The following is a 27,153-nucleotide window of genomic DNA, read 5'->3' as shown; positions in this document are numbered from 1 at the left end:
GTATATGATATAAAGAGACTGCCAAGTACAGAGAAATGCGCAATCTGGAGAGGATAAAATTGATGAATGAGACCTTCTAAAGATTAAATTCCTGTGTACATCAAAAACTTTTTCCAGCAGAGTAAAAATAAAACCTATTGATTGGGGGAAAAAATATTTGGCTATACCATTTCAGACAAGGGTCTCATATCAAAAGTTTACAGAATTCTACAGGGCCTCCACAGCCTTCCCTAGAAAAAGACTGATAATACAATTATAAAATGGGCAAAAGACATGAAAAAAATTTTCAGAGGAAGATATTCAAATGGCAAACAGACACATGAAGAAATGCTCAAAATCAATGGCAATAAGAGATATGCAAATCAAAACCTCAATGAGATACCATCTCACTCCAGTAGCAGCAGCAAAGTTTAGCAGGGCAGCAAGTAATAAATGTTGGAGAGGATGCGGCAAGATAGGAACTCTTACATACTGTTGGTGGGATTGTAAAATGGTACAACCATTCTGGAAGCCAGTGTGGCATTTCCTCAGAAAGCTGAACATAGAAATTCCCTATGACCTAGCTATTTCACTGCTTGGAACATACCCTGAGAAAATGAGAGCTGAGGCACAAATGGAGACTTGTACACCAATGTTCATAACAGCGCTATTCACCATTGCAAGCACATGGAAACAGCCTAAATGTCCATCCACAATCAATGGACTGAGAAATTATGAAAAATTCACATGATGGAATACTATGCAGCATGGAGGAGCAATGATTTTGTAAATCACTACCTAACTTGGGAGGTGTGTTCCACACTCAGCACCTGGCTTAGTTTTCACTGCTGATATTGAACTTCTCCAGTGATTCCTTCCACAAGTGTAATAGATCTGATTCCTGTGTGTACCATGGTCTTCACACTTCCTTGCTATGCATCAGAAAGCTGGACAATGACTAAGGGATAATAGAAGAAGAAGAATCGATGCTTTCAAGTTGTGACACTGGAGAAGAATCTTGAACATACCATGGACCGCCAAGAAAACAAATAGGTCTGTCTTGGAGAGGGTGAAAGCAAGTTTCTCCTTGAAGGCTAGGATTTTGAAGTTCCATCTCACATACTTTGGGCATGCAGCCAAGAGGCACCAATCCTTGGAGAAGGACATGATGCTAGGAAGGGTGGAGGGACAGTACAGGAGAGGAAGACCCTGGATGAGATGGATTGATACAGTAGCTAGGGTAGCGGGGGTAGATGTGTCAGAATTAGTGAGACTGGCTCAGGACAGGGCAGGCTTCTGAGCTGCTGTACACAGGTTTGCCGTGGGTCACAGGCAACTCAACAGCACATAACAACAACTTTGGCGGGGCTGAAGAGTATTATGCTAAGTGAACTAACTCAGTCCCATAAGGGCAAATATTGTATAAGACCATTATTGTAGAGATAGAAAGATAACTAGTAGAATGTGTATGAAGATATAAGGTGGGGGTGGGGATGGACAGGATGGGTAATCATGGGGTTGCACAGTTTGATGGTGGGGTGTTAGGGAGGTGGGGGGATCCAATGTGAGGGGAAATATATAAGAACTTTGTAGGTCACATTCCCCTTTTTGGGCCCACAGTTCTGCCTCCCTCTTACTCAGCCTGTCCAAGGTTCTGGACATCCAGACAGCCTCACCTGTGGGCATTAGTTCTATGACCAGCTTGGGGTAGGCGATGTTGGAGCAGCCAATCTCAGCCCCACAGGCCCGCAGGCACTCAGAGGGCACCACACAGCCCACGTCATCTGCAAGAGAGGAAGACTGAGGCAGCACTGCCACACCATGCCTCCCTACACTCAGGACCTGGCCAGTGCCAGGCTGTGGACCTCTCTCTCAGTCAGGCTCCTCTCCTGACTCCTCCTGCCTGCTGACATCCATCACAGATTCCTGCCAGGCTTGAGGGTGCCACTCAAGTGGCCCCATGTAGGCAGGAAGTCCCCACTGGACTCTCCTCTTCAGTCCTAGCCATCCTCCCCACAGGGGCATGAGGCTGAGAGGCCCAAGGTCAGTATTCAGCCTTCACTTGTGTATTGTCATGTCACTTATCCCTCCAGTTGATGAGTCAAGCAGTGCCACTGCCATCCCTTCATGCCCCCACCTGGCCTCCTTCAGATACTACAGCCAGGATGAGAAGGCTTCAGGCCAGTGGTGTTTCTGGCCTCCAGAGAACTTCAAGGCCATGCCACATCCTGACCAGAATTCTGCAGTCACCCAGAATGAACCACACGCAGCTTGTGGTCCAGGCTGTCTTCCATCCCCCAGAAGTACCTCCCATCTGATAGTGCTCTGATTCATCACTGGGCTCCAATACTCTGCCCTCCCTTCCTCCTGCAAACCTCCCACCCACTTCTATCTGGGGCCTTGGCACATGCTGCTTCCCTAGAATCTTTCCCTAGATCCCATGCTTCCTCTGTCACCACACTCCTATCACTTTTCCTCATCCTTTTCCACCCCTAGAATTACTTGTTTATTTCTTACTGTCAGGTCACATGAGGGTAATGTGCTTAATGGTGAGGCACTAAGGAAGTTTCTGGGCTCTGGCCAGAAAATTTAAGTGTACTGCTAAATCAACTGTCAGCCAAGCTTCTTTAATGGGCTGCTAGAGCAGAGCAGATGGCCTCTCTCTGCTTTGGATAGAAGCCCAGGTGCCCTGCCTGTGCCCCAGAAAATAGCACTCACAGACATGGACAAGAACCTGCCCAGCCCTCCACTCCAGATGCAACAAGCACGTGGACACTGTGGCCATCTGGCTTGTGAACCATGCACAAGGCAGACACCAGCATCCTGTAAATAGGATCCCTGTTCACAGTGAGCACTGTGGTGGACAGCAGTGCTCTCCTCCTGAGCACCACTGTGAGAGGTCCCTCTTGACCCTAACTCACTCAGTGGGCAGTCTGAGAGCCTGCTTCCAGCCAGTTGCACCATCCACCCTACTGATATTCCCAAGCTCTAGACTCTAGGATGGTCATCCTGCTCAATGGTCCCAGTGCAGATTGCCCAATAGTGTCCCCATGCTCCTTCCTTCCACCTCCCAACAGTCCCTGAACCCAGCCCCTGGCCCAGGCCCCAACTCATGTCCTCTTTTAAACCAGAGGCCAGCTCCTCACTGGTCCTCTCCCAGCCTCTCCAATCATCCTTCATCTTGCCAGCCTTCAGTCAAAGCTCTGATCAAGTCATACACTGCTCCAGAATCACCTCCCTACCTTCACTGCTGAAGCCTGGCTTCTTGGAGGAAACATCCTTTCCAAAGGCATTCAAGTCCCTTATCTACTGCTCCCAGGCCAGGCATCTACTGATCCAGCACCCAGAAGTCAGCCACATCTTATCTCCATGCCTTGGCAGAGCACTCCCCTCCTGGTGTGCTGCTCCCATTTAAAATGTCCCCTACCCTTGTTTACCTCCTATTTCAAGGCCCAATGCAAAGGACTTGTCCTGGGAAGTGTTCTCCAACTCCCCCACACCCCAGGCAGCAGAAGCTTCCTGGCTAGGAGGACTGAATCACACCTGTTTGTTTACATATTCTACCACCCCATAAGATGTGGAGCTCCCCAAGGGCAGACAGTGGGTTTGAATCATCTCAGTCTAGTATCACCCAGCCCTGGAGGGAACAATGCATCGATCGATATTTTCTGAACAAATGAAATCAGTTGAGTGAATTGTGCTGGAGGTAAGGATGGGAGGAAAGAAGAAAAGAAAGGATCCAGAAAGCACCAGTAACCTTTTGATCTAGCTGCTCCACCTGATCACTTCCACTCCCATCACTTTGGGGAAGTTTTCCTCTTTATTTTATTAATATTTTAATCACTCGTTTATATTGTATTTCATGCATGTGCATTACAATCCACACAGTCCTTCATTTACATTGTATTTTATTCATTTATATTGTGGAGGGTTTTTTCCTCCCTTACAATCACCCCACCAACAACTTGTTAGGTCCAGACAGGTACACGGGGGGGAAATGAAGAATTTAAAGAATACACACGTCAATAAGAAGAGTGAACAGCCTCTCCCACCTGGCCGAACTAATGGATGAACCATAAATCACAACGGAATGTCCCTCCCTTCCCTTCCCTTCCTGAAGACCCTGTTATAAAAACCCTCCTCAATATGCTCAAAGCGTGACTTCCTCCTGCATCTTCAGAACAAGGAACCTCACCCAGGAGCTCCCCTAATAAAGCTGCTTTTAAGCTTTCTTTCTTGTTCTCTGATCTCTTTCTTAAGTCTGTAGCCTAACATCTGTTGCACAAAACCCAGGAGGAGAGTTAAAGTGTGCTGCACCCTCATCCTACTTCAGAGTGGGCATGGTGCCCCCTTACTCTCTCTTGAACCTACCAGCCCACACAGTGTTAAGACATTTGAATGGTAACATAATGTTCCACTTCTCTCCTCTTGTCCTGTTCTGTGTATGGCTCCTGACTGGATAATCTCTACCCCTTTTGTTCTTCTGATTTCTGTATTTTCATCCCACCTCCTTTTTCCTGGAGACCACTATAGCTAGAGGCATTCTAGTGTCCATTCTAGCCTTCCAGTCCAGGCATTCTGGACTTTCTTGGGATTCAGGTCTGTCCACACTGGTCTCCTGTGTGCACATATCCAAAAACCACAGGCCTGCATCAGGAGCCCACCCAAGAAGCACCAGGCACACATTCTATGGATTGCCAAGAAAATAAACTGGTTTGTCCTAGAGAGGGTTGTTCCTTGGAGGCAAGGATTTTGAAGCTCTGTCTGACATACTTTGGGCAGCATGTTGCCAGATGGGACCAGTCCTTAGAGAAGAACATCATGCCTGGAATGGTGGAGGGTCAGCACAGGAGAGGAAGACGTTGGATAAGATGGATTGACACAGGATTTGCAGTAAGGGCGTAAGTGTGTCAGAGACAATGAGATTGGCTCCAGATAGGAAAGAGTTCAGACCTATAGGCATAGGGTTGCTATGAGTCACCATCAACTTGACGGCACATAAAAATAACATCAAACCAGGACTCTGAGGAAACAAGCACATCCCTTTTGCTGAAGGATTCTCTGTTCAACTTGGAAACTTTGAGCATCCTGCATCCATAAGCATTGTCCAGTCCAGAGTAAGCCATTAGGTTTCAGCAATCAACCCTAGTTCACAGCCTGGATCATCTGGTTGGGTTTTGGTTAACTCATCCCAGTCATTTGTGGCTCGCTTTAAATGGATATCAGCTGCAAGCTCAGGAGTTCACACTTCTCCCTGCATCTCAGATCTCTTGATCTCTTCTCTCAGCCTTTGCCCCAACATGGGGCCATGTCCAGTAAACAGGTGAAGGGTTCCCACGACTTCCTGCTCCTCAAGCCAACAACCCTTCCCTACTCATCCATGCAGCTGTGCATGCTATGTGAGCAATGCTGAAGGAACATGTCCAAGCTCAGCCTGTTTCTCCATTGTTGTATTCTTCCCTCTCAGTTTTGCAAATGAAGAAATTCAGAACAAGAAAGGGCATAGCTGGGCCAGGACACAGCAGGGGGCACTGTGGCAATACTTGGAGGCCACTAGGATCCAGCAATCAGAGACCTTTAGGCCTAAACAGGCCACCTGTGTGGCTCTGCCCTCCTTGGAGGGACAGTACATAATGACACAGAATGCCTGACCCAGTGGATACTGCTCCAATTTCTATTCAGCCCACTTCAGGGCCTTGGCACTACTGGCCACTGTCAGGTTGTATGAACAAGAAGGAACAGCCTCTCCTCCTTTAATGCCAGGGAACTGACCAAGATTTTTCTAGTTTTGCCAACGCATTGGCGTCTACAGCCCTGCCCGAACTCCTGCCCTGGCTTCCACTTTCCCATCAGCACCCTCAACCAGGTGAGTACATCCAGAATTGGAGGCTATCTTTGTCCAAGGTCCTTTCGGCCCATATGCTTAATGGGTGGCCATTATGCTTGGCTATAGGATGAAACTATTCCATCCCCTCACTGCCCACCTTCTGCTTTCTGTCCTGTCTTGCCAGCTAGCAGATGGAAAGAACTCTGAACCATGCTGCCCACACTATCCACCCATGCTCCTAACTCTCCTTCAGCACTCCATCCCCAGCAGGAGAAATCACAGGATCCACAAGGTGGTGCCATGGAGTCACTTGCGACTCATAGCGACCTTATGTATAACAGCTCTAACCCTGCCTCTATCCAGCCAACCTTACTGTCCCTCACACTCCTACTCTCATAACTGCAATCACTGAATCAATCCATCTCATTGAGGGTCTTCCTCTCTTGCACTGTCCCTCCACTATCCCAAGCATGATGTCTCTCTCCAAGGACTGGTCTCTCCTTGCAACATGCTCAAATTATGTCAGACGGAGCTTCAGAATCCTTGCTTCCAAGGAGAACCCTGGTTTCACCTTCTCCAGAGCAAACCTGCTTGTTCTAGTTGTCCATGGTATATTCAATATTCCAGCACCACAGCTCAAGGGCATCAATTTTCCTTCTATCATCCTTAGTCATTGTCCATCTCTTGATGCATAGCAAATAAGTGCAAAAACCATGACCTGGATAAGGCACAATTTAGTCTCCAGACTGACATCCTTGCTCTTCAGTACTCTGGAGAGGTCTCTGACAGCAGATTTTCCCAATGCAATTAATCTTTTTCTTTCCTGGCTGCTGGTATTGATTGTGGAGCCAAGCAAACTGAAGTTGTTGACAATCTCAATCTCTTCACCATGTAGCTGTCAATCAGCCCAGTGGTGAGAATCTTTGTTTTCTTGATGCTGAGCTTCAATCCATATTGAAGGCTGCAGTCTTTGACCTTCTGCAGCAAGTGCTTTAGGTCCTCCTCAGTTTCAGCAAGCAAGGTGTGTCATCTGTGTAATGCAGGTTATTTATGAGTCCTCCTCCAATCCTGATGCCACATTCCTCCTCATAGAGCCCAGCCTCCCAGATGATCTGTTCCCCATATAGATTGAAAAGGTATGGGGATAGGATACACACTTGTGTACACACTTCTCAATTTTGAACCATGCAATGTTTCCTTGTTCTGTTTTGACGACTGCCTCCTGGTCCAAGTATAGGTTTCCCATAAGCACAATCAAGTGTTCTGGGATTCCCATTCTTCCCAGAGTCAGCCACAGTTTGTTGTGATCCACACAGTGAAATTCCTTTGCCTAGTCAATGAAACACAGATAGAGATTCCTCTGGTGATCCCTGTTTTCAACCAAAATCCATCTAACATTAGCTATAATATCCCTAGTACCATGGACTCTTCTAAACCCAGCCTGCTGACTGTAAAGGGGAAGGTCAGAGGTCTGAGCCCACCAGGTGCTCCATAGGAGGAAGATGCCTCCTCCTGTAAAGAGTTTCAGCCTAGGAAATCTAACAGAGGCTCACCAAGAGTCCAAAGCAACTAAATGGCAACAGGTTTGATCTGTAGTACCAGTACCATTCCTCTGGTAAGTCTTCTTCTTGGATTGGGTACCACTTGGACCGCTCTATGCTGTTCCCCTCTCTGCCCACCTTGCCTGAACTCCCTTCTGCCCCTCACAAACACAATGGGACTTCATGAGCCTATGATATATCTGGGCTGCAAAAGCCCCATGTCTATCTTACCTTCCCCATAAAACATGACTGTGACACAGGACAAGACTTTGGTGCCGGCAGGCAGGCCACCTTCTGTCACTGCTTGACCAATTGAAGATCTTCTCCCAAGGAGGCCACTGGATACACTGCTTCAGACAGTTGGGTGCCCCCAACTCCCTAACCAGGCCTGATTCATCCCTGAGAGACAGCCCAGGCACCTCAGTCAAGAACGCATTCCCAGTGCCCAGCTGCGTGATCTGGGTGAATATATAAGTTCTCTGAAGGGAGTTGGACTGCTAACCCAAAGGTGGCACCTCCACCAGCTGTTCTGAGAGAAGGATGGGAAATCTCCCACACACAATGAACTGCTTCAGAAACCCATTGGAGGGTCAACAGTGGGTCAGTTCCCACTCTAGGACAATGAGTTTCTGGAGTTTTTTAGAAAAAAGAGCCCTGGTGGTGCAGTGGTAAAAAAACATTCAGTGATTAAAGAATTTTTCCGCAGGATAAAAAAGAGGTGTTTGCCTTGGAAATGCTACGGACACTACTCAGTCCTACACATCACAGGGTCGGAATCAACTTCAGGGCAGGGAGTTGGTTTTGTAGAAATGCTTCTGGGGACACTTATATGCAAAACAATAAATAAACTGTAACTTAAACTTCACACCTTATACAAAAAGGAATTAAAGATGAGCAAAAGATCTAAATATAAACTATCAAACATTTAGGAAAAAAATTCTTCAGGGCTTAGTAGTAGGCAAAGGGTTCTCAGGTTTGACATCAAAACACAGTCCATAAATAGAAGGGGAAACAATTATGTTAGATCTAAAAAATATGTAAAAAAAAAAGCATGTTCTTCACAAGAACCTGTAAAGAGGAGGAAAAAACAAGCCATAGATTGGAAGAAAATATTTGCTCACTACATCTACATATACAACTGGTGTGATTACTGAAGTCAGATGTAGCTTGTCTGAAATTGGAGAATACCAGAAAAATGTTTACTTGTGTTTTATCAACTATGCAAAAGCATTAGACTGTGTGTATCGTAATAAAGGGATCTCTGGGGTAGTGTCCATGGAGAGTGTTGTTGCTAACCACATTTAGCGTATGGAATCTACCAATAGCTACATAGAAGAAAGATGGACAATTTCCTCTGTGATTTACAGGTTCAGAAAACTCACTGGAGACATGAGCAGTTCTGGCTGGACAGCAATGAGTTGGGTTGTTTTAGTTTGAGATGCATCATAATAAATTATGGATAACACTGAGAAAAGTGGAAATTCCAGAACACCTGTGAATAGACCAAGAAGCAGTTGTTTAAAAGGAACAAAGGGCTGCATGGCTTAATATCAGGAAAGACGTTTATCAGGGTTGTATCCTTTCTCTATACCTATTGCTAAGCAAATCATTCAAGAAGCTGGACTACATAAAGAAGAATATAGCATCAGCATTGGAGGAAGATTCATCAACAATCAACACTATGTAGATGAGACAATCTTGCTGACAGAAAATGAAGAAGACGACTTACTGTAGAAGAGCAAAGACTGCAGCCTTCAATATGGACTACACTTCAAAATCAAGAAAACAAAAACCCTCACACAATTGGACTATCAAGATATATATATAGAGAAAAGGTTGAAGTTGTCAAGGATTTAATTTTACTTGGTTCCACAACTGACACCCATGGTAGCAGTCAAAAAATCAAAAGATGAGTTGCATTAGGAGAATCTACATCAAGGACCTCTTTAAAGTGCTAGAGAACAAGGATGTCAGTTTGAAGATTAAGGTATAACTGGCCCAAGCCATGATATTTTTAGTTGCTTCATATTCATGTAAAAGTTAGACCATGAATAAGGAGATCAAAGTAGAACTGATGTCATTGAATTTTGGTACTGATAAAGAGTACTGAATAGCTGACTGCCAAAAGAATAAAATCCATCTTAAGAAGTCCAACCAGGTGCTTCTTGGAGGAAAAGCTGGTTAAACTTCATCTCACATGTTTTGGGCATGTATTCAGAAGGCACCAGTTCTTGGAAAAGGACAAAGGAACAGCATTGATGACAGAGAGGAAGAACCCCCACCCCCTACAACATGGATTGATAAAGTGACTGCAACAGTGGATTTCTGGTAAAGATTCTGACTATGGTGCAACATAGGGCAAAGTTCCTACCCCTTGTTCATAGGACCATTGTGAGTCATAGTCAATATGACAGCACCTATCAGCAACAATAAATCCTTGGTTTCTTGGCTTTAATCTTTATGAAAAGTAGTTCTGGTGGCATAGTGCATTGTTTGTTCCACTGCTAAGCAAAAATTCAGCAGTTTAAATCCATCAAATGAAGAAATGTGTACAGCCTCCTTCCTTTAAGATTTAAGATTCCTGATGAAGGGACACCATGAGTTGGAACAGTGAGCTTGGTTTTTAATCATTGAGGACACAAACCATCAGATCTTTGGGTTGTTGTTGTTGTTATGTGCCATTGAGTTACCTGCAACTTATAGAGACCCTAAGTAAAACTGCTCTGAACCTTGTCCTGCCCTGAGGCAGTCTCACTGACTCTGACACACCTAATCCCATTGTCCCAGCTACTGTGTCAATCCATTTCATCTGGAGTCTTCCTCTTCTGCACTGTCCCTCCACCCAAGCTTAATGTCCTTCTCCAAGGACTGATCCCTTCTGGCCATGTGCCCAAAGTATGTAAGATGGAGCTTCAATATACTTGTATCCAAGGAGAAACTTGGTTTCACCCTCTCCAAGACAGACCTATTTGTTTTCTTGGTGGTTCAATATTCTATTCCAGATCCACAGCTCAAAGGCATGAACTCTTCTTCTGTCTTCCTTAGTTATTGTCCAGCTCTCTGATGCACAGCAAGTAACTGCAAAGACCATAGCCTGGATCAGACACACCTTGGTCTCTAGACTGACATCATTGCTCTTCAGTATTCTGGAGAAGTCTCTGAGAGCAGATTTTCCAAGTGCAATTTGTCTTTTGATTTCCTGGCTGCTGGTACCAATGTTGATTGTGTTGACTGAGTGCTGATTGTGCAACCAAGCAAACCAAAGCTGTTAACAACCTCAATCTCTTCTTCCTCCCTCATGGTGCTACTAATTGGCCCAGAGGTGAGAATCTCTGACTTCTTGAGGTCAAGCTTCACTCCATATTGAAGACTACAATCCTTGACCTTCTGTAGCAAATGCCTCAAGTCCTCCTCAGTTTTGACAAGCAAGGTTGTGTCATCTGCATAATGCAGGTTGTTGATGAGTATTCCTCCAATCTTGATCTGATGCTACATTCTTCTTCACAGAATCTAGTCTTCTTATTTGTTCAACATACAGATTGAATCCATAAGGAAAAAGGACAAAACCTTGACTCACGTCTTTCACTGAGTACAGTCTAATAAAAAATATTTTAGGTTAGTAAGAGCTTGGGTGGACTAGTGGATAAGGAGTTGTGTTTCCAACTCAAAGGTAGGGAGTTCAAATTCACCAGCAACTCTAAAGAAGAAAGATGAGTAGTCTCCTGTGTACATTATGGCCTCAGAAAACTGGCTGGAGATCAGTTATGAGTCTATACTAACTCAACAACAAGTTGAATGGATTTAGGTTAATAGTTGAGTACAAACCATTCACATCCCTGAAGGACCTCCAAAAGCAAGAAAAAAGGAACAAATATACAACAACCTAGATATATTTACACAGAATTAAGTCTAGTAAAAAAAGGCCATTTCAGAAGGTTGTGGTTAGCTGCCATTTTGTGAGCCCAGCTTCATAGCAACTCCTCCCACAATGGAATGGGGCCATAAGGACGTGACACCTATGGCTCTCAGAATTAGATTTCCAGGCCTGTATCCTTAGTTTGAAAGCTTTTCTGAAACCTTTTTAGCATCATAACAACAAGGCAAGCATCCACTGACTAATGAGTAGTTGCTGCACATGAGATGCACTAGCTGGGAGTCGAACCCAAGTGTCCTGCACAGAAGGTAAGAATTTTACCACTGTATCCCATGATCTTATTATTCTGTTAAGTTATATACTGCAGGATCCATTTTATAGAAGAGTCTTAAAATTATAGAGATGGAGAACAGATTGGCCATTTGCAGAGGTTAGGAATAGTGAAGGGGGAGATATACAAAAGAGGTCATAGTGGTTTGGAAGGATTGTGTATCTTGATAGCGATAGTGGTGACACAAAAACACAATATAACAGCATAGCTCCACACACAAGTGTGTAAACTGGTGCCATCTAAACAAGCTTTGCAGGCTGTACTTCTGTCAAGTCAAGGAAGACCTTACCACTGGGAGAGACTGTTTGGTAATTTTCTATGAATCTATAATTATTGGCCTGTAACTGCAGATGTCAGCAACCTAGAGACCTTCCAGTGGTAAGTACAAAAGAAAAACCGAGACTGATGAGGATCTTGTTGTGGATGGCAAAACAGGGTATGCCTCTCAGCCTGTGCTCCCTCTACGCGATCTGCTCCCCTTAATGTCGGTGGCCGGGTCAGGATGCATGGGAGGACCTTGGAGCCGCTGGGAACACTTGGGAGCTACTGGCTTGAAACTTAAGCGGTAAGTTGATGGGGCCACAGAGGTGTCAGGCCAGAGAGGAAAGTCAGGGCTCAGGGTAGGAGGAGTGAGAGAGGGACTGGAGGCTTCTGCGCAGGTGGAAAGTGGGAGCCATCCAACTTGTTCAATCTTGGAAGTTCCTCAGACAGTGTCCTCTCCTCACCTCTCCCCTGCCCAGGTAGGAGGGGCTGGTCGGGTCCCTGGCTGAGGCACCTGAAGAAAGGTGGATGCCACTTGTCAGGTGAGACTCAATGCGCTTTGCTGTTCCCATTCCGACAGCCAATCTTCAGATGTGGCCCCGACAAACCCTATAAGAAAGATCCCCTCCTGGGACGCGGAGCCTCCCTCAAATGCTCACCAATCCCTGCTGACGTCGTTCAGCACAGGCCTTGTGCTGCCCTCACCTGGGAGTTTAGGCCTTTGGATCCCAATCCTGCCTCCACAAGGGTCACCAGAGGAGCAGGGGTGTGACCTGGGGCAGAACTCTCCCTCTGACTACAGAGCTCCTCGCTCTTGCCTTTGGCCCCAGAGCTGCTCAGAATTCGGGTACTGGCGTGGGGACCCGGTGAATCAGCTTCCGGCCACACCCAGCGACACGTGACCACACCTGAGTCACCCCGCCTCTGCACTCAGTCGCCACCCTTCCCCACGTGAGAGAGCCCGTCCTGGACGCCGCCCCGCCCACCCCAGGTGAGCCAGCCCAACCTCGCGGTGACCTGGCTCCTACCTCTCTTCCGGCATGGAGCGGCCGAACCAGAGTGGCTCTTGAGAACCCAGAGGCTGTGTGCCCTGTGCTCATGACGACCCCTCGGCTCCCAACCACCAGCTTCAGGAGCTTCCCTCAAGCCGGAGCCTGACCTGGCCCCGCCTAAAGTCGCTGGGGTTCAGGGTGCTCCCGGGGAGTCACCGCCCCGGCCAGACTGCCCCGCCCCGCCGCGCCCCGTCCCCGCCGTCTCACCTGGTGCGCGGGCGGCGGACTAAGGCGCAGACGCGGAGTCTCCCCGCGCCGGACTTCTTGGCACCGGACTTCCCGGACAGCTCGCCTCCGGCCGCGTTACCGTTACCGTTCCCGCCGCAGGGCGCCGGCAGGGCACCATGGCCTTCTCCCAGGTGCAGTGTCTGGACGATGGCCACGTCAACTGGCGCTCGAGCGAGGCGAAGCCCGAGTTTTTCTACAGCGAGGAGCAGCGCCTGGCGCTGGAGGCCCTGGCGGCGCGCGGCCCCAACGCCTTCTACGAGGTGCTCAAGCGGGAAAACATCCGCGACTTCCTCTCGGAGTTAGAACTCCAGCGCATCCTGGAGACCATCGAGGTGTACGACCCCGGATCAGAGGACCTGCGGGGCTCCGGTGGGGCCCAAAGCCCGGAGGAGGCCGGCGAAGGTGAGGGGGCCAGCGGGGCGGACGACGGGGCCCCTAAGGAGACCGAGCCACTGCCTTCGCTGGAGTACTGGCCCCAGAAGTCTGACCGCTCCATCCCCCAGCTGGACCTGGGCTGGCCGGACACCATCGCCTACCGTGGTGTGACGCGCGCCAGCGTCTACATGCAGCCCCCCATCGACGGGCAGGCCCACATCAAAGAGGTGGTGCGCAAGATGATCAGTCAAGCGCAAAAGGTGAGCTCTGGCCAGCGGCCTCAAGGTCACTCGAACCCGCTCACTCGGACCCCAGAGCTGTTACGTGAGCTTCCCCAGAGAAGGGTTCCTTTGCTGCTGTGCACCCCTCGGGTTCTCTGCACAAGGACAAGATGCTTGGGTCCTCTGGAGGTGACTCAAAGGCCCATGCAATGGAGTGAGCTAGGGAGGAATCTCGCTGCCAGGGCAGGAAGCTCTGTGTGGCTTTTCCCCCGCTGACTTGCGGGCTGAAGAGGTGGGGCAGTGGGATGGATGACCAAGGCTCGCCAGGCGTCCTGGCTCAGGTTGGGCTCGTCCCTGGCTGTACCGAGTGGCCAGGAGCTGGTGCATATCTTTCGTGAGCGTTTCTGTGAGCTTTGCGGCAGGAAGGCCTTTGCATCTTAGGACGCGTTGTGCAGGTGGAGTCGGCCCTCAGTGGTGGAGACAGGATGTAGCCAGGTCTTGTTCACCTGGACTGAATTTTGCCCTTAAAAGAAACCTCGATAGTCTGGACCCTTCTCCTTCCCATATCAGGCTGTGAGGAACCCATCACAGAGGCCCAGATGTGGCTATCCTCTGCTGGCACATGATCTGTGCTCACCACTAGCACATCTAAGAAAAGGATTCTATTTTAAAGGGGTATATGATTAGGTATTATTGACACGACAGGAGTCCAGAATGAAGGCTGCACAGTGGAGTGGACTTGGGGGGAGGGATTGTATAACAAAGAATTTTTCTTTTACTTTTCAAAGAGAAGAGTGAATTGGAGGGGTAGGGATGGGCAGGGAGAAAAGTGCAACAATGAATGAATGGAACTCCTAAATCTCTGTAAATTTTCATTAAAATTATTTATTTAAAAAAAAGGATTCTGAAGCCAGATCTGGGCTCAGTAGAGTGGTAGTTGATTGATAATGTCTGCCCTAGCTTTGGGGTCTGGGAGTGAGATATTCCCAGCTGAGCCTCCCAGGTGATGGCCAGGAGAGGAAACAGACCCAGAATTAGGCAGTTACTCTGTGTGGCCCACCCTGCTGGCTGACAGGGCTTCAGGAGAGAAACCACAAACAGGTCAAGAGCAGACAAGGCCGCCATACATAGCTTACATTTCTGAAAAGGCCAAGGCCTTGTCCCAACTTGCTGGCTAACCCAGGTAACTTTGTTGCTTCAGTTTTCTGATCTGCAAAATGGGGATGGTGGAGATAAAAAAGCTTTGTCTTTGAGCTCTTGTCTGGATGGGATCGGGTGACAAGGGTGAGAAGGAAAAAGAGGGAAGGACTGAGATGGATTTCAGGTTATGTAGCCTCCCATACTCCTGCTGACATCAGAATCTCCTGCTTGAGGTCATTGTACCCAGGTAGCTAGGAGGGTTTTCACTCCCATTTGAAATTGAGGCCCTGTGGGGGTCTCTTTCTCCTCCAAATATGCCTTCCCCACCAGTAGTGGGAAGGAGGCTGACACCAGATCCCAGTCTATCATGGGAACAACAGAAGTGTCTAATCTTTCCCAGACAGAAAGACAGGTGGCCTGGCCCAGTGATAGAGCCAGATAGGGGTGCCTGGGGCCAGGTTCACCTTCTGCCTCCCTCACCTCCTCCCACATCCTCTGGCCAGAGCAGAGGCTTAGTCATCCTTTGTAGTCTCTTGGGACCCCTGTAGCCTCATTTGTTCTCTCACAAAAGCCCCACAGAGTTTTTAGTGTCACTTGCCCAAACCATCTAGTCAAGAGAAGTAGCTCCCACATCTGAACACAGGCCTGATGGGAGCCTCTGGCAGGGCCTCCTGCAACCTCCTTGGCAGGTGGGCCCCACTGTGCCTTTCACTCTGAGGAGAATAGAGACTCATGCTCTGCCCTTGACGGGAGTGCTTGTGTGAGATTTGGCAAGCTTGATTGAATGGGGACCAGCTAGTCAGGACACAGGTCATGTAGTTTTGTCTTGCAAGTGAGGCACTGAGGGGAGTGGTATGGGAGCAAGGCCCACAACATTTCCCTGCTGAATCTATCCCAGAGGAATGGTGGGGATATGTGGTGGCTTGTGTGTGTGTGTGTGTGTGTGTGTGTGTGTGTGTGTGTGTGTGTGAAAAGTTAATAATACTAGGTGCTGTTTACCGAGTACTTGGCAGTTTATAATCTCCGGAAGTGTTATCTGCCCCATTTTTCAGAGGTAAAAACTGAGGCCAAACTGGTTAGTCCCTGCCTAAAGGGGGCCCCACTGGCTGCTGGGTAAAGGAGCAGAGAGCAGCCCTTGTTGCCCTTAACCTGGGCTCTTCTGCCTGACCCCACAGGGCAGAGTTCTATGCAGGGCAGGGAGGGCCAGTTGGTCCAGGCTGGCCACTCCTCCTCCCTGGCCCATCTGCTGAGAGCACTCCCAGCCTTACCTCTCTCTTCCAGTTACCTCTCATCTCTTTGCCCCTTTGCTGTCCTCTCTGCTCTTGTCCTTGGAGAATGTCCCCTCCTGAGCCTAGAATTGAGACTGTACTTGTTGAGCCCCCTAATATGAAACTGAGACACTGGACTGGCTGCTGGGGACGAGTCATCCTGCCCACTTGCTCCTCACCCTGCCCACTTGCTCCTCACCCTGCCCTGTGTCAGCATGACAGAAAGGTCCTGGGGCAAGAAAGTGACCCAGCACCCTCAGTCACATCAGCACAGCTGCTAGGAGGGGCTGTGTTCCCATCTGCATTGCACCCATCCCGTAAAGACTTGAACCGTGAGCATGGATATTGGGAGCCCAGAGAGCTAGGTGTTTGTCCTGCCCCCATTCTTCTACAAGCCTTTTCATCCCATCTGTAAAATAAGGCCTCTTCCGCTTTGACACCCTGCTGTTTATGGTACAGACTCCTCTGAGATAGGGACAGGTACGTCCTGGGTCTGATTCTAGCTTTCTGTGTGACCCTGGACACTCAGCTTGACCCTCTGAGCCTCCGTGAGTCCCCGTGGCTCCAGCTCTCTGACACTTTTTGAGCTAAACTACTTCCCGTTTGCTTGCTTTTCAAGTGATGGATGCCTATCCTTAGCCTACCCTATACCTTGCCCTTGCCCACTCCATGAAAGCTCCTAATTTATCTGGAGGGGGGGGAACCTGCTTGGGCATTCTAGCTGCACCCCAGAGGCTGGGCCTGTAGCATCATGTCTGGGAACACTGATCTTGGTCTTGCTATGTGGCTCCTCCGACAGAGAGAGATGAAGTTGGGCTGGAGAGGGGCTGCCTCAGTGGGAACAAAGTAGGTATCTCAGCAGATTGCTATTCTCCCAGAAGCTAAGACCGCCCTTACCACCAAAACATGGTAACATTAGGGTCCCTAGCCATCTCTGGCAGACCTCTTGGTCCAGGTGAGATGCGAAACCCAGACAGCATACCCACATGCAAGCTTGGCACAAGGCCACACAGGAAGCAGCCTGGTGAGCCCACATCTTTCCTGCTCAGCCCCCACCTTCACACACTGAAGCTGTGGTTGGTGACTTGGCTCCGGGAGAATAAAAACAGCTTAATGAGGCATTTATTCTAAGCCAACAACAGCCCAGGTGCTGAGCAAGCACTCTTCTGGCATTGTTGAATCCTCATAACAACTCTATAAAGTGGGTGTTGTCTCTTCTGTATTCATGAGGATACTGAGGCTTGTCAAGGCTCAGAGAGGGTGGATAACTTGCCTGAGGTCACAGTGGTGGGAACTGCTTGAGCCTGAACCAGAACCCAGGTCTATAGGCCCCCTACCTGTTCTTCTGAGCCCTGCCTTCAGTGGTGAATCTGAGTCCTCTCTTCACCGTGGCTGAACACAAGACAATGAGAACATTTTCCTGAGGTCCCTGGTCCCATCAGGCATCCAGACACTGGGGCTAACCACAGAGTACTGCCATGGGAGCCACTGTTTGTCGCTACAGTGCCACCTAGGAACTGTGAGAGAGGTAAAGAGTGTTTCAACTCTGGACAACACCAGATGTGGCCCAGTTGGCTGTCCCAGGCACAAAACCTCAGTGCTGGGCCCACAAGCCTGGGCATGGGATGGGAGTTGCCTGAGCCTGCCTGGCAAGACCGTACCCTGGCCCCAGGCCCTCACCTGTCAGGGTAGGAACCTCAGATAACATCATCCCACCCAACAGTGGCTCCAGCCACAAAGACTTCCTCATTGATGGCATTTACATCTTAGTGGAGGCTTTTAAGCAGCTCCCTGCCAGGGGAATAGCAGCCCTTTTCTACCCAGTGCACACCACCATGACTGGCAGGGGAAGCAGTGAGTCAGGCCTGTTTATATGCTGGCCCTGAGTCGGTTGCGCATCACCTCCAAGAGTTCAGACAGCCCTTCCCAGATGTGGCATTGCAGAAACTCAGGACTGAGCCCCGCTCTGCCATTCATCTAGCTATGACCACTCTGGAAAGTAACAGTGCCTTATTGAGGTAGTGCCTTTCTCACTGCCCAGGTGAAGCTAATGTATGCCTCATAGAACTGTGATGACATAGGAATAGAAAAAGATGAGCATTCAGCATGGCGTCTAACATATAGCTGGTGAGCAGTAATGCCACTTCTCAACCTCCTTTCCTCCCTCCGAATCCTTACTTCTCTCCTAAGAGCATCTCTGAAGAGTGTGGTTGATAAGTGGTGAGGTCAAGCAGGCACTTTATGGAATAGGATAGAGTTAAGATCAAGTGACCCAGGAGCCACAGCTCTGCCTTAGTGTTATCTTGGGACAAATCCCTTTGATGCAGAGGGTTGTTATTTTTCTTTTTTCTTTTTAATGACCTCATAGCTGTCCACAGTGTTTAGACAGGAAGATTTCAGAAACTAACAAAATCTCTTGTCCTGAGATTTCTCATTTTGAAAGTTCCCTGCTAATGCCATTTCCTGACAGGCAGATGATTTCACAGGCTGGCTCCTTGCTTTCAGGCCTGAAAGCTGGGTGGCCCTGGGGCCAGCAGGAAGAGGGAGGGATGCTGTCCTCATGCTTCCTCACAGGTGCAGGACTGGTCACCTTTCCCAAGCTCAGCTCTTTGTCTCAGCAGCAGTTCTGAACAATAGATGAGGCCAGTGCCTATGGGACAGGCTGGAGAGAAGGAGACAGCCCTCCTGGTCATGCACTCTCCTTACCCCAGACACAGCAGCATTTTGGCACTTAAGAGGTGTGAGCTTCTTCTAATTGACCATAATGAGGATTTTTTCTTAAGAAAAATATTTCTTAACAAAGAAATCTCTCTTAAGAAAAAATCCCAAGGAAGGGAGATTTTCACAGAGTCAGTGACTGTTGGAGGGGAAAGGTGTCCAAAGCCAGCATTACTGACAAAGCTGAGAAAACTGAGGCATGGAAGGCAAAAGTACCCTGACTTAAGCCACCCAGGGACTGAGTGTCAGAACTCAAGAGGACATGGAACATTGACTGTCCAGGCAGTGCTGATGGTCCCCTTTCAGTATCCATGATCTGAAAGCAGGGATCTGGGAGCAGTGCATTGGGTCATAGCTAGGTATGTATACACAGGGTCCCCTGCCTGGGACAAGACTCCCTCTCTGAAGTGGGAGTGGTCATTCCTATCCCTCCTTGGTGCCTGGAAAAGGCCAATTGGGTGTCAACACGTTGGCCTAGTTCTCACTCTGGCTTGAGTCAGCATTCCTTACCACATACACTGACTCCTTTCCCATTTACCTACGAGGACAAAACAAGGTTGTCATATAAACTATTCTTCACTCAGGAACAGGTCTTCAGAGGCAGAGCATGGGCAAACTGGTTTGGAGAGTGCCGGAAGCTGGCTGGAAGCATGACCTATGCAGAGCCAGCACTCCAGCACCCATGCCAGGAATCTTAGGAGGCCTCCCTAACGTCTCATGATCATGCCAGCACCTCAGGGATCTGGGGAGAACTCAAGCACTGTAACCAAATCTGTCCCACCCTGCTGGTGGAGGAGGGGTTAGAGGGTGGGAGAGGAGTCTTCTCAGCTCCATCACACTCCAATGCATCCCAGAATGGCAAGGGGAGAGCCAAGCCTGGACCATGGAGTCCAGCAGTCTCTGGAACCTCAGTTCCTCCATCTAGAGTAAGATAGGCAATCTCCTGTGTAATTTGCAGCCTCTGAAAACCCACTGGAGGGTCTCCTATGAGTCAATTTCCACTCAGCTGCAATAAGAGTGATAGTGAGAGATAGAAGGAATGATGAGAATTATAGTACAAATCTGCAGGGAGTAATTTTCTCACATTTGTGTCAGAGAAGGTCTTTGTTTCATCCTTGGGTTTTGAGAGACATTTTCACCAGTATTGACATCTAAATTGACTTTTTCCCCTCCTTTGGTACATTAAAGAGGTTACTCCGTGTCTTCTGGCTCACATTGTTGCAGAAATTTACTGTCATCCTTGCTTCACAGTATGTAATGGTCTTTTCCCCCTCACCCCAGCTAACTCCTTATCTTTTCTTCTCCTCTTCCTACTTTTGCTTCTGTTTTATTACTAGCAATTTGATTGTGTGTCATGTCTTGAAATGACTTTGTTCAATTCTCTTGGGTTTGGAATTCATGGAACTTTTTAGATCTGTGGCTTTATGTTGTTGTTGTTGTTATGTGCATTCGAGTCACCTGTGACTCATAGCAACCCTATATACAACAGCTCTGAAGCCTGTCCTGAGCCAGTCTCACTGACACACCTGCACCCATTATGGCTTTATCATTTTCATCAAATGTAGAAATGTTTTGGCTATTTTTCCTCCCAAATGTTTTTCTGTTCCTCCAACCACCTTCTAAAACACAAGTTATAGAGTTTACCTACATATTGTGTTAGAAGAAGTTGATCCACAGAAAGGGGTTTTTCCCTCTTTGTTTTTATTCTTGTGTGTCCTTTTGTAGTTTTTATTGTTATATTTTCAAGTTTGTTATCCTTCTTTTCTATTGTATTTAACGTGCTATTAATCCCATTCAGAGTAGTGTTCACCTCAAATGTTTTGCTTTTTACTTTTTGAAGATCAGTTTGAGTCTTATAAAAAATATCATCCATAGTTGCTACTAAAAGTTTCTAACACATGGAACACACGTCAGCTGTTTTCATACCCTTACCTATCCGTTCTAACATCTGTAATGAGTTCTGGTTGGTTTTGATTTTTTTTTTCTCATTTGAGTCATATTTTTCTCTTTCTTGATGTGCCTGATAATTTTTTATTGGGTGCCAGACAGTAGTGGATTTTATATTGTGGGATGCTGGAAGTTACTTCTTTTGTTTTCTATTCCCTTCAATATTGGAGTTCTTTGTGCTAAGATGCAATTAAATTACTTGAAAACTATTTAATGCTTTTTAAGCTAGTTTTAGAGCTTTATTAGACAGGACCAGAGCAGACTTTATTCTAAGGTAAAGGTTGATAAACCGTGGACTAAAGGTCAAATTCAGCCTACTGTCTGCTTTTGTGGACAGTGTTTAATTAGAACATACACATTTGTTGATGTATCATCAATGGCTGTTTTCATGCTTTAGCAGCCACGTTGAGTGCATCTGAGACCATGTGACTGATAAAGCCTATACTATTTACTGCTTGGTCCTTCCCAGAAAAAGTTTGCTGACCTTGATCTTGCCTTAGGCAATAACTTCTGAAGAACATATTGCATGCCCTGTGTGTTAGGAGATATCTCCACTCTGGTTGATAGGAATATAAACTATTCCTGGCTCTGTGTGGGCACAAGCAATTGCTCTTCCAGGCTCAGCAGTTTCCTCACATCTTGTGCACATCTGCTTTCACTGCACTTGAAAGGCACCTCTGCCAGTCTCTGAATTCTCTCTGTGGGGCCTCTCTCCTCGCGGGTATGCAATCCTTCCAACTCTCCACGACAAACTCTAAACTCTGTATCCTCAACATAGGGAAATTGCAGCCTCCATCTGGGCTCCACATGCCAGGAGCTCTCTAGGCAGTAAGCTAGGACATAGAGGGTGCATCTTGTTTGTTTTCCCATTTTCAGAGATCTCAAGGAATCTCTACTACTCTGCCTTTTGTCCATTGTCTGAAAACCATTGTTTGATATGTTTTGGTTTTTGGTTGGTTAAAACAAGAGAATAAATTCAGTCTCTCTTTTTCTGTTGTGGCTAAATGTTGAAGTTGTATCCAACATCTTTCTGTGGTCATTATCCCCAAAATTTAAGACCGTTTGCAGAATTCCCTGTGCAGCTCCAATCCTGGGAGCAGCTTCAACAGGTCAGTTACTGCCTTCTCATCAGCCTTTCAGCTGGGATGCTTCCTAGCCTGTCCACTCAAGAGGAATGAGGGAAGGAAATAGCAACTAGTGCTTGCTGAGCACCTACTCTCACAGGTATGTGTTGGTGGGGTGGTATGTGTCTGCTTTCCCTGTCTGCTTCAGAACACCTAGAAATAGATACTTGGTCGACTATGCCTAAGCTACTTCTGAAAATCTCTGTGGTCTGTGAGGTACAAGGCAAGGTAGAGCCATTACAGGATTGTTACTGTCAATGATTGTCATTACAGGCAGGAAATTCCCACCTTTACCTAGAACTCAGGGTTCAGACCTTGGGGAGATGGTACCTCCAGGAATGTAGTCACAAGGAGATAGCTGTGTCAGAACTATGAATGAGAGGAGCCTGAGATGTAACTTCTGAGTTGGGATTTAAAGAATGAGCAGACATTTATCCAGTGGGAATGAAAAGAGGGAAAGCAGCCTGGCCAGAGGACTAGCATGTACATATACCCGGGGACTTGCAGCATCCCAGCTAGAGGAACAGCATGCATAGATAGCAGGGGGCTTGCAGCATCTTAGCCAGAGGAATAGCATGTACAGATAGTGGGGGGCTTGGCGTATCCCAGCTGGAAGAACAGCATGTATAGGTAGCAGGGGGCTTGCAGCATCCCAGCTAGAAAAACAGCATGAACAGATAGCAGGGGACTTGCATTATCCCAGCCAGAGTAACAGCTTGTATGGATACTGGGGGGCTTGGAGCATCCCAGCTGGAAGAACAATATGTATAGATAGTTGGGGGCTTGTAGCATCCCAGCTAGAGGAACAGTATGTACAGATAGCAAGGGAATTGCAGCAGGGTGCTTTAGGGAATGGAGGCCCGTGAGGTGAGAGTCATGGAGAAGAAATTTGCTCCTGAGGCCAGGGCCATCATGATATGGCTCCTTTGTTTTTCAGGCCAGTGGTTTCCACTTCCAGGACCAACCTATGCTTCCCTTCCTCTCTACTGTCTCTGCCCTCCCCTGCCCCTTCTTCAGAAACGTGCTTTACCGGCTGTTGGTTGTTATGTGCCATTGGGACGCTTGCAACTCATAGTAACCCTGTGTACAACAGCTCTGAACCCTGTTCAGTATTGACACACCTACCCCCACTACCCCTGTCACTGAGTAAATCAATCTCTTTCAGGGTCTTCCTCTCCTGCACTGTCCCTCTACCCTCCCAGGCATGATGCTCCTCTCCCAGGACGGATCCCTTCTTGCAACATGCCCAAAGTATGTCATACAGAGCCTCATAATCTTTGCCTCCAAGGAGCAATGTGGTTTCATCCTCTCTCGGATGAACCTGTTGATATTCCTAGCAGTCTATGGGTATATTCAGTATTCTACAGCACCAGAACTCAAAGGCATTAATTCTTCTATCATCCCTATTCATTGTCTAGTTTTCTGATGCATAGCAAGCAATCGCAAAGACCAAGCGCAATATAATTGCCAGGCTGACATTGCTCTTCAGTACCTTGGAGAGGTCTCTGACAGCAGATTTTCCCAGTGCAATTCATCTTTTGATTTCCCAGCTGCTTATACCAAGAGTGTTAATTGTGGAGCCAAGCAAAATAAAGCTGTTAGCAATCTCAGTTTCTTCACCATCCATCATGATACTGCCAATTGGCCCAGTTGTGAGAATCTTTGTTTTCTTGATGTTGAACTTCAGTCCATATAGAAGACTGTCTTTGACCTTCTGCAGAAAATGCCTCAGGTCCTCCTCAGTTTTGGCAAACAAGGTTGTATCAGCTGCACAATGCAGGTTGTTGATTAGTCTTCCTCCAATCCTGATGCCACATTCCTCCTTATAGAGCTCAGCCTCCCAGAAGATCTATTTTGCATTTAGATTGAAAGGGTATGGAGGTTGGCAAAGAACAACAGACGGAATAGATGGCATATCAGTTGACATATTTCAGCAAACATGATGCCCTGGATGCCCTCACCAAGTTGTGCCAAAAAATCTGGAGGACAACCACCTTGCCAACTGACTGGAAGAGATCCATATTTGCTCCCATTCCAAAGAAAGGTAGCCCAATAGAGTGTGGAAATTACTGAACAGTATCATTAATATCACATGCAAAGAAAATTCTGCTGAAAATTATCCAAAAATTACTGGAACAGCACATCAGCAGAGAACTGCCAGAAGTGCAGGCTGGAGGGATATTACAACTAATGTTAAATGGATCTTGGCTACAAGCAGAGAGTACCAGAAGAATGTCTCTCTGTGTTTCATTGACTATGCAAAGGCATTTTAGTATATAAATCACAACAAACCGTGGCTAATTTTGAGAAGAACGGGAATCCCAGAGGCAGTCATCAGAAATCGAGAAGGGTGTATACCAGGGATGTGTCCTATCTCCTGCTTTACCTGTTGTGCTGTTAGGTGCTGTCAAGTCAAGTACGACTCATAGCAACCCTATTAACAAAAGATCTGAATCCAGACCCTATCCTGCACCATCCTCATACTTCCTAACACACAAGAGCCCATTGCAGCAGTCACTGTGTCAGTCCACCAGGTTGAGGTTCTTCCTCTCCTTCGCCAACCCTCTGCCCTTCCTAATATTATGTCCCTATTCAAGGAATAGCATCTCCTAGCAACATGTCCAAAGTATGTAAGATGAAGCCTCATCATGCTTGCCTCCAAAGAGCACTCCATTGCACCCTCTCCACGACATATCTGTTCGTTCTCATGTCCATGCATGGGATGTTCAGTGCACTTCTCCAACACCACAGCTCAAAGGTCTCAATTCTTATTCTGTCATCCTTATTCACTGTCTAGGTCTCGGATGCATAGCTAGTTATCGGAAAGATGCCACCTTCTAAGAACATGCCTTTCATTACAGGAATGTTTCGAGAATACCAGCTGTGCTTGCTGGGGCAGTACAAGCAGGTGCCCAGTAATGCAGGGAAATTGTGGCAAATAGTGCCAGAGGGAAGTGGAAACAGGAGTGGCATCCACTTGCTAAATAACATGCCTTCAGAAACTCAGTGAATTTTGATAAATGTTGATAGTTGTAGAGGGGTTTCAGGCCTTTTGTTCATAGGGTTTCTCGAGAGGGAGGTAGAATCATGGGAGCCAAAGACTTCCTCTCTATGGTGCATGGGCTTGGCCAGTGCTTAGCTGGTCCCGAGGCTATGTTGGGCACCTGAGTATCCATTAGTTGGTCTTCAGAACAGAGTGAGCTGTGGAATATTCTGTTTACCCCGTATTTGATAGATGGAGCAATTGAGGCCAGAGAGACAGGGCAGCTGATTCAAATTCTGGCACTTTAGCTGAAGCCCAGAAACTCTGTCTCTGGGTCCATCTGTTCTGGGCTCAGAGATTGCCACAAAATTGCAGGGAGGACATCACTCTGGCTGACCCACAGCCCCTGCCCTGTGTTTCTATACCAGCAGCAATTTGCATAGGACTTGAGGCAGTGTTTCTAGGAGATGGCAGCCACAGCATGGACATTCGCTCTTTTTGGCCACGCAGATGCCAGAGGTGTTTGTGGAAGAGCCTTGGGCCTGGGCCAGTCTCTGCCAGCCTGAGCCACACTTTCTGCAATGATAACATGGGGTGTTCCTCAGAGCTTGTCCCTGCCTCTAAGATGTTATGGCATTCTGAAGTCATCAGGAGACTGGGGTGGAAGGCTGAGCAAGGCTAGTGCAGGAGCTCAGTCAGAGGCACTCTTAGCCCATGGAAAAGAGGTGAGGACTAGAGGCATAAAGGGAAGTTAGGCTCCATGGGTGGAGCGGGGGTGAAAGGACAAAGGAAGTGCGGCAGCCGAGCCAGGGAGCCTTGTGCGTGTCACCTCCCTGGGAGATGAGCAGAAGAGGTCTCACCTCACTGCAGCCCCAAGCATGGACAGTGTTAGGCAGGTGACCACTCCCCAGCACTATGTCTGCTGGCATCACCACTATCTTGTACTCATCTCCCCCCAGTCTCACAGCAACCCCGATACTTCTACTTGGGGTGAAGCACCAGGGAGTCATTGATGAAACCAAGCCCTTCCTGAGTTCTGTGGTTGCATTTTCAAGGTCTGTGGGACCCACAGGTAGTTTCTAGCCTGACAAAGTGCTAAGGGAAGAGCCAGGCCAGGGCTCCCAGGGGGCAGATGAGGAAACTGGCTCCTGAACTGAGACACTGAACTGAGTGGCTGGAGCTGCCCTCAGCTTCACCACCCCACACAGGCAGGGACTCTGCCCCAGTGACTGACATCACAGTACTAGTCCAGGAAAGACACCCTGTGCACAGTGTCCATGTCTTTGTACAAGGAGGAGGATGTATGCTGGCTTGTACTATCGCTAGCCAAAGGGCCTACATGAGTCTGGTCATATATGGCCAGCTCATGTGACTCTGATTATAGACCAGATCATTTAGGGATCCTTTCTGGGAGATCAGCCCCTTACTACCCACCTCCAGCATCAGCAGTCCAAATACCACTGGGCCCTCTTGCTACTAGTCCTCTTCAAGACTCCTGCCTCAGAGGCAATCAGTCCCCTGCCTCAAAGAGCCATGATAACGGCCTCCAACCCTGTAGGACCACAGCAGTGCCTAGGTTGGGGCTACCTACCTACCAGAGTGTGAGAAGGCATACAGGACCAATGGCATGGTGCTACTGGAGCACATCCTCTTGTGTGAGCACAGAAGAAGTCCCTGTCTGCCTGTACCAGCCCCTGGCCCAGGGAGAGGGAACTGTACCTCAGGGAGAAGCATGCTGGCTGCACCCAGATTCCGCCCATTTACAGAGTCAACGTGTGCCTGCTTAGTGGCTTGTCCAGCTCAAGGGTACTCTGGGATGGTATAATCCCAGAGGAAGATGTCTCTGTCTTAACCCCTTAGAGTCTTGTCATGCCAGCTTGTCTAGGGCTGTTGTGACCTCCTTCGTCACTAGCTCTGACACTGCATAAGTGATTGTGGAGGCTGCTGGCCTGTCCCTCCTTCTACAAGCAATCTCTAATCTCTCCTTGGATGCCTGGAACAGGGAGCTCACTGCCTCTCAAGAGCATCTCTTCAGAGACAGTGAGCAATTTGGAAATCTCTGGGGATCAGAGAACAGGTCCTCCTTTCCTGCCCTGGCTCAGCCCTGCTGTCTCATGCACAAACTCTGCACATGCCCTCTGCCCCAAGGCAGCCCTTCACAAAGGCAAACATTTTGTGCCCGTAGAAGGTAGGAGAATCCTCACCATTCGGTGGGCCAGCAGCACTCCTTGGCAGTCTGAGACAAAGGCTTATCCCAGGGAAGGGGCTGGAGGCCTAAGATTGG

At 48.0% G+C, this 27,153-nt stretch overlaps 2 protein-coding genes across 5 annotated transcripts in view; one reads left to right on the top strand and one right to left on the bottom strand.

Moving 5' to 3' along the window:
* Positions 1-27,153, bottom strand: part of SLC5A10 (solute carrier family 5 (sodium/sugar cotransporter), member 10) — an 89,167-nt gene that overhangs the window by 7,079 nt on the left and 54,935 nt on the right. For 2 of the 4 annotated variants that reach the window (XM_006901195.1, XM_006901197.1), the window contains one exon: positions 1,656-1,763. The exons of 1 other annotated variant lie outside the window; for it this stretch is intronic. In XM_006901195.1, coding sequence (XP_006901257.1) covers positions 1,656-1,763 — 108 coding nt within the window. Of the gene's footprint in view, positions 1-1,655; positions 1,814-27,153 lie in introns of all 4 variants that reach the window. One more of the 4 variants, XM_006901196.1, reaches the window with a different exon arrangement.
* The window catches only part of FAM83G (family with sequence similarity 83, member G), a 29,182-nt gene continuing 15,238 nt past the window's right edge, over positions 13,210-27,153 (top strand). Inside the window, exon 1 of the mRNA XM_006901194.1 lies at positions 13,210-13,728. Within this exon, the coding sequence (XP_006901256.1) occupies positions 13,210-13,728 (519 nt within the window). The remainder of the gene's footprint in view (positions 13,729-27,153) is intronic.

The sequence above is a fragment of the Elephantulus edwardii genome, unplaced genomic scaffold (genome assembly GCF_000299155.1).
Source record: "Elephantulus edwardii isolate Elephantulus edwardi_28Jun2011 unplaced genomic scaffold, EleEdw1.0 scaffold00314, whole genome shotgun sequence".
Classification (NCBI taxonomy): domain Eukaryota; kingdom Metazoa; phylum Chordata; class Mammalia; order Macroscelidea; family Macroscelididae; genus Elephantulus; species Elephantulus edwardii.
The sequence above is the reverse complement of the archived record's forward strand: the minus strand, read 5'-3'. Positions and strand labels throughout refer to the sequence as shown.